The 6,946-nt window shown below is 38.5% G+C and overlaps 1 protein-coding gene across 1 annotated transcript in view; it reads right to left on the bottom strand.

Moving 5' to 3' along the window:
- Positions 1-262: 262 nt before the first annotated feature.
- ZBTB6 (zinc finger and BTB domain containing 6) overlaps positions 263-6,946 on the bottom strand; it is a 323,982-nt gene continuing 317,298 nt past the window's right edge. Inside the window, exon 2 of the mRNA XM_044058709.1 lies at positions 263-2,287. Within this exon, the coding sequence (XP_043914644.1) occupies positions 991-2,277 (1,287 nt within the window). The 5' untranslated portion in view covers positions 2,278-2,287 and the 3' untranslated portion in view covers positions 263-990. The remainder of the gene's footprint in view (positions 2,288-6,946) is intronic.

Genomic DNA, 6,946 nt, shown 5'->3' with positions numbered 1-6,946 from the left:
TTCCAAAACAGCCATAAAGGACACAGTTGCACCTATCTGTATGGATACAGTTTTAAGTTTTGTATTTCTTCTGCCACAACGAATGGGATTTAAATGTCTGAAAAATCCATCAGGATCATAAAGCATTACCCAACGCTTCCAAATTCAGTGTCACTAGAGTATTCTGGGGCATGACAAGAACGCACTTCTCAACCTCATAGCACAATAAACAGGCACAAAACCAAAAAAAATACTGACAAAGGTCAAAATCAGGTACAAATTCTAAATGTTCATATATTTATACAGATTGTATGAGGAGCAGGCAAAATATGAGACAAAATCAAGAACATTCACTGAAATCAGGGTCAGTTGAGAGCTACAGACAAGAGACTTGTGACTTCATACAGCAAATTACATGGGTCTAGCAAATCACCTAGCAAAAAGATCAGAAAAAACTCCTCTCAAACAGGTACATACACCCAAAGTTCTATATCCCTTAGTTTGCAACAGCTCCAGAAGTGATGCAGTATGAAAAAGCACTACAGTTGTAATCTGCTTAATGCGTAAGAGAACAGTCCAGTACATTACCAATTAATTGCAACCTAAAAATCTAAAGATCACAGCATGCAATAGCTTTAGAACTGAAGAAACTAAAACAGTACAGCTAATAGTTCTACAAAGAATGACACTGGTAAATATCTGTCAAGATGGTAAAGGATTAAAAGAGGTACAGTAATCTCCAAAAGCAAAGTGTGATAGTAAAGTAACCTGTCATAATTTTACATGGTTCCTTGTTTTCTGCATTTCTGGAGACTTTTTTTTTGGGGGGGGGGGGGGGGGGTCTGAAATTATACAATATTTTGCTTTGAGATAAAACCACTTTGTTAAAAATAAAATGCATGTAACAAATGAAATGTCACTGGTTACAGGCTGGAAAAGATTTACACTGATGATTACCAGATAAGGAGCACTATTAAAAACACAAAAACAAAACTGAATAATATGTCGCTACTAGCAAGTATCACCAGAAGCACCGCTCATGACAAGCTGGGCAATATTTTCATAACTGTTTTTTCCATGCACTGATGTAAGGTGTTTTTTTAATGCAGACTTGTGCTTGAAATCTGTGCTGCAAAAGTGGCATTTATATGGACGGTCTCCACTATGGATATTCATATGATCACGCAGAGTACTCTTGGCAGTGAAGGTTTTCATGCATACAGTACACTGGAAAGGGCGGATTCCCATATGACCACGCATATGTCTGTTCAGATTCTTTTTCTGTGTAAATGTCTTACCACACTGCAAGCACAAGAACAGTTTATGCATCTTTAAATGTCTTAAGTAGTTTTCTAGCTGTCGGAAGACTCGTGGGCATTTAGGACATTGATGTCTCCATGATACCCCTCCATCTTGTACTACTGAAGTATTCCCTTGAAGAGGCTGAACTTCAACACTCTCATTAAAATAGCCCTGTAAATGGTTTCTTGTCATTTCACTGAATCTTGTATCAACAGTTGAATTAATCATTGAGTGCTGTGTCTCAGAGTAATACAATCTGGTTTCAGGTGAATTACTACAAGCTTTAATAATCTGGCTAGCTTCCCCACTTCCTGAAGCTCTACTTATGGATTCTACTTTAACAATACAAATATCACTGTCCTGGCAATCATCAATGTATTCTGGAATCTCAGCTGATTTCAATTCTGGTAGACCAAATTTTAATCTTCTGAAAGTGGACTGCAAACTCATTTCTGCATTCTCATGCCTCAAGGGGAAATCTGTGCTTGAACTACTACCAATCAAGGGTTCAAAACTCTGGACAGTTCTTTTGCTACTGCAATCTCCACTACTTCGTATTTCAGTGCCACTTTCTTCAATGCTACATACGGTTTCATTTGCAGTAGGTTTTGTGTCCAAATACTTAGTCAAGGCTTCTGTACATTTCTCTACAATATGACTCATTTGAAGGTAACTTGCAGAGGTCAGGTAGCTCAATAACTCCTTTTTCTTCACTTTGAGAATACCTGTATAGCATGACAGGAGCAGTTGTCGTCCAACTTCAGGATTCTGTAGTATAGAGATCTGGACCTCTTTAGAATGGCTCAGTAAAAACTGATCCCTCATGAATGTAGAGCATGCTGCAAATACAACTTTATGTCCAGGAAATTCTGTGTCATTGATATATATGGACACGTCACAGAACAGGTTTTGTTCTCTCAGAAGATTCATGTTGTGCAACATACTATCCTTCTGTTGATCAAACTCAAAGAACAAAACTTCTGAATCAACAGACATGTTGAATAATCTGGAAAACAAAACAGTAATAAAGAATTAAAGTGGATTACTGACTGGAGTTGAACGTGCTAGTCGTAAGTTTGCTAATTACTTTATTAAATTACAATTTCTTATAACAGAATTCATCTCTGAGTATATGATGCACACAATAAAAATTTACTACCATTAACATTTAGTGCACAAAATTAGATTATAGTCTCCTGTAGGTACTTACTGGGTGTACCCACAGAATATGCATTTTTCTCATTATGGTGAAGACTGACAGCACAAACAATTGCAGCTGTGAGAAAATCCCAAGAGTGTCATGAATGAATGACAACTGCTATTAACAAAAAGTCATTGAAAAGGAAAAAATATTGTTATATTATGTTTTTAAATATAGCAGTTGATCTTGCATAATCTACTCTGTCCACTCCAAATTGTTGGACTGTCTGCAGAAAGTGGTATTTATTTTTAGCATTTACACGATCTCCCAAAGTTTGAGGTCACCCCCACAATGCACTTAGCTTTCCTTTCCTAACCAGATCTTGTTTGCTGGCAGAAAGCATTGTACTATGATCCTCTTGAGTTGAATTCATTTTGCTGTTTTTTCCTATTTTTGAAAGCAATAGGTATACTTTTTTTTCATATTTTTGTAAGTGTTCTTAGTTTCACAGTGTAGTTTACCGGTTTTAGGAAAAGTAATTAATTTTTGATGTTATTTGTCTTTTTCTGTCCTACTCCCACATCACAGTCGTAGTTATAAGCCTTTGCCTCTTCTAAAATTGTAGTCTATTCTGCAACTACTTAAGATTAATTAGTTCTTATAGGATTAAGAAATTGACTGTCAGTCTTGCCAAAATTTTTGACTTATTTTCTGGGGTTCCTTGTAGTGCTACTTACTTGAGATTACAAACAATGCCAAAAGTGTAGTCACAAGACTACAACAAAGACCCACATGACCTTTGTGTCACATGCCTTGGGGGTGAGAACATCTGATGCTGCTTCTAAAAACTTTGGAAATCACACCTCCAGGAACATAAAACAAAAAGTACTAGTACACGGATATCATGAAACACCTTTTATTGGACCAACACAGGTTTTGTAATTACTTAAGCTTCTGGGCTAGCAACAACCCTTAATTGGGACTTACTTGCCTGCCTCCCGTTAGCGCAAAAGCTCAAGTAATTGCAAAACTTATGTTGGCCCAACAAAAGGTATTATCTGTGCTCATGTGTTGTGTTTCTGCCAATGGACCAACACATCATTTCTTAATGATAGTTACCCTTCAGGAACAGTGAAAAAATTATTCTCAAGGGTTTGTCTTCTGATGGTAAAAAAAAGAGGAAAAGAAAGAAGGAAAAAGAAGAATGGAAGCTGCAGGGGCCTAAAATATTCATATAATAGTCAATTTTCCCCCAAAGAGTCAAGTGTTACCCTTCTCCAGGTAGGACAACTCTTCTCAATGTCAAATATTGATCTCGGAGGTATTCCAGCTGGGGTTCTTCACTGTTCCCAGTCCTAATGTGAGGAAAAAAAGGTACTTTTCCGTTAAACCCCTACCACTTCGCGCAGCTGTGTTTTGCCACTTGTTCAGCTGTCACTAACATCCTTATTCTTGCATCTAAATTATTTAGTGTCAATTTTCATATAATTATTGCTATTAGAAAATGCCAGCAGAGATAACAGTGAGTGTATTGCTGCATTTCTGTGAAGTATGGCAATGTTTCTTTAGAAGAAATGTTCAGGCGAGGGAAGTTGCCATTGCTAGACTTTTAACAGCCCCTCCCACACTGCAGATTTTGTAGTCATGAAATGATTTGTAATTACAGTGGGAGAGAATTTTCCTCGAATGGCAAGTGCAGTCAGCACAGAGCGGTTACAAAAATTGCTTCATTTATTGCCTGAAATGTACTGCTGCAGCTTCAAAGGCAATAACATCGCATTTTAAGGATCAAACCATTCAGATCATCCAGACGACCATATGTTTGGGTATCCTGCAAATACATGCAATACACAGAGTGAAATTTAAAATATATGTCAGCCGTGTGCAGTGAATAATATAAATAATAATGAGAAACAAATTTAAATGAACTGGGATTTCTCAGCAGTCTTCTGTTGCCATTTTACCACAGAATATTACAACTCTCTTTCAAAGACGCATGCTAACTTTAGGTTCAGTGATTACCGTTATAGATAGGCAGCATCTTTTATTATGATTTTTGCCCAAGTGGGTTAAAACACAAGATTGTGTGAAAAAGAAACTGTTAAACAGTACATTGTGGTGGACAAAGAGGAAATACTGGCAAAACACAGCAGCGTGAAGTGGTAGGGGTTTAACGGAAAAGTACAGAGAAAAAAAAAACTTGGGAACTCCTTGGTGCAGGAGCCTTCTAGCTACATAGAGTTGGAGTCTTCCCTCCTACCTGTCTGTAAGGCCTACTAGGTTGTTGTACAGCCCACTGATTTATTTGGATTGGGGCCAAATGACTTGGGCCTTGGTTAAGGCCTAAACTGAGATAGGTGTCTTTTCTTCCCTGTTTCTAGGGTGGCTAAAGAAGGAACATTACACCTTCCACTAGTTATGTCTATTCCAAAAATCATAATAACTGCAACCGTAACAAAAAACTTATATCCTCTGCACTCTTTCTTGATCTATCAAAAGCTTTCGACATGGTCAACCATCAACTATTACTCCAAACTCTTCGTACCCTCCATCTGGACAAGTTAGGCCTAAACTGGTTCAAGGATTACCTTTCTTGCCGACAACAAGCAGTCCAGTGGAAAAATAGTTTATCTCAACTACTCCCTAACAACATAGGTGTCCCCCAAGGCTCCATACTTGGTCCCCTTCTTTTCTCTGTCTTTATAAATGACCTTCACACTTTCATCCCCAGCTCCACCTGCATCCAATACGCAGACGACTCTACCTTGATCTGCTCTGATCTCTCTCTCCAGAAACTGCAAGTAGCCACCCAACAATGTTTTGCCAAAGTTGAAAAAAGACTCTCTGACCTGAAACTCATTCTCAACCCAAATAAAACCAAGTTACTTTTATTCTTCCCCTCGTCTACCACCTCCTTAACCCAAACAGCACAACCATCTAATCCCAGCTCCTTCTTTGTGGAATCCTCTAATGGAACCATCATAGAGCCCGTCTCCCACACCAAGTTATTAGGTGTCACTATTGACTACAAGCTCAAATTCGATCTCCATACTTCCCAAACCATTAAATCTGTCAACAAGAAACTAGGTTCAATGTACAGAATCAGGAACTTTCTTACTCCACATGCAAAATTAACCATTGCCCGTACGCATCTTCTTTCCACGTTACTATATGCCTCCCCAGTGTTTTCCTTCCTGAATAAACGTGAGCTCAATAATCTTTCTACCACCTACCACCATATAGCCAAATTCATAACAGGCTCACCTTATCGAACACACCATTGCTATAACCTCAAGAAACTCGGCTGGCTAGAACTGCCCAATCTTCTTAAAATTAATCAACTCACGGAAGCCTTTAAAATAATTCATCAACCTGACAAAACCCCCTCACTCTCCAATATCCTAACCCCTTATACCAACCTCAGTTCCCTGCGTTCATCAAATAGTAATCAAGTATTAACCATCAGATCTAACAACATAGGTGGTGACGCTCTCTATGCTAACTCTATTGGTAAGCTATGGAATTCTCTTCCCAATAACCTTAGACTTATGACATCACTCACCACATTCAAAAATAATCTTAGAGAATATTTTAAGTCCCACTGGTTATGCCCCTGTCCAACCCCAGATTAACACCTTCTGCCTTACTTTACCCTACTTTCTACTCTCTCTCTACTATCAACCAGGTTTATCTCCTCCGTATCTACCTTTCTGATCTATTCAACCTAGGATTTCTCTTTACTAGCATATATCTTATGTTTATTTTACTGTTTCTTATCCTTTGCAATCTAAGATTATACCAAAGATTTTCTCACTACAAATATGTATATAAGGTTTTTTACTGTTTTGTTATATATTATAATGTAAGATTTCCATAAAATTGTAATGCTATACTGTTCACATGGATGGGAGCTTTTCTCCCCGGGCCTCTACTGAAAAAGGATATGTATCCAGCTAGACTAGCCCAGTCAACAAATGTAAAATAAATAAATAAAATAAATTCCCTGGGCCCTGTCATGGCACCAGTGCTCTTCTCTTTGCCTTCCACACTGACATCAATCATCTTTCACCCATATGCACTGATTCCCTCCTTGGCACCAGTGACCATGACACAGACATCATCTTTAACGAAGTCCACTAGGAATGCAGTCACCGGGTCAGTGTCACTGAGAGTACCAGTCTCTCCAGTGTAGTTTGCAGTGCCTATCTTGTCTGTGTTTGAACCTTTTGTGACCAAGTCATCCTCAGCATTGGGACTGATGTCAGCACTAAGCACCCACTAAGTGATAACTTCTTCTGGGTCAATTTTGGAATTAAAACCTGTAGCTGCAGTACTGACTGTCTTGTTCCTGGAACTTCTGGTTTTGGACTCCGTTCTAAGGTATCCAAGTAGGTTGATAGACTCTGGAAGGCACCCTGAACTTTGTCTCTACTCTGTGACAGCTTTGGGCCTACATCATTAATAAACAGCCGTTGCAGAATCAGATCATCTGGAAAAATCTCCTTCTGACCAATTGGGCACTCC

Source organism: Protopterus annectens, chromosome 16.part0 (genome assembly GCF_019279795.1).
Source record: "Protopterus annectens isolate FY-2018-M chromosome 16.part0, PAN1.0, whole genome shotgun sequence".
Classification (NCBI taxonomy): domain Eukaryota; kingdom Metazoa; phylum Chordata; order Ceratodontiformes; family Protopteridae; genus Protopterus; species Protopterus annectens.
Note: the sequence above shows the minus strand (reverse complement) of the source record. Positions and strands in the feature narration are given on the sequence as shown.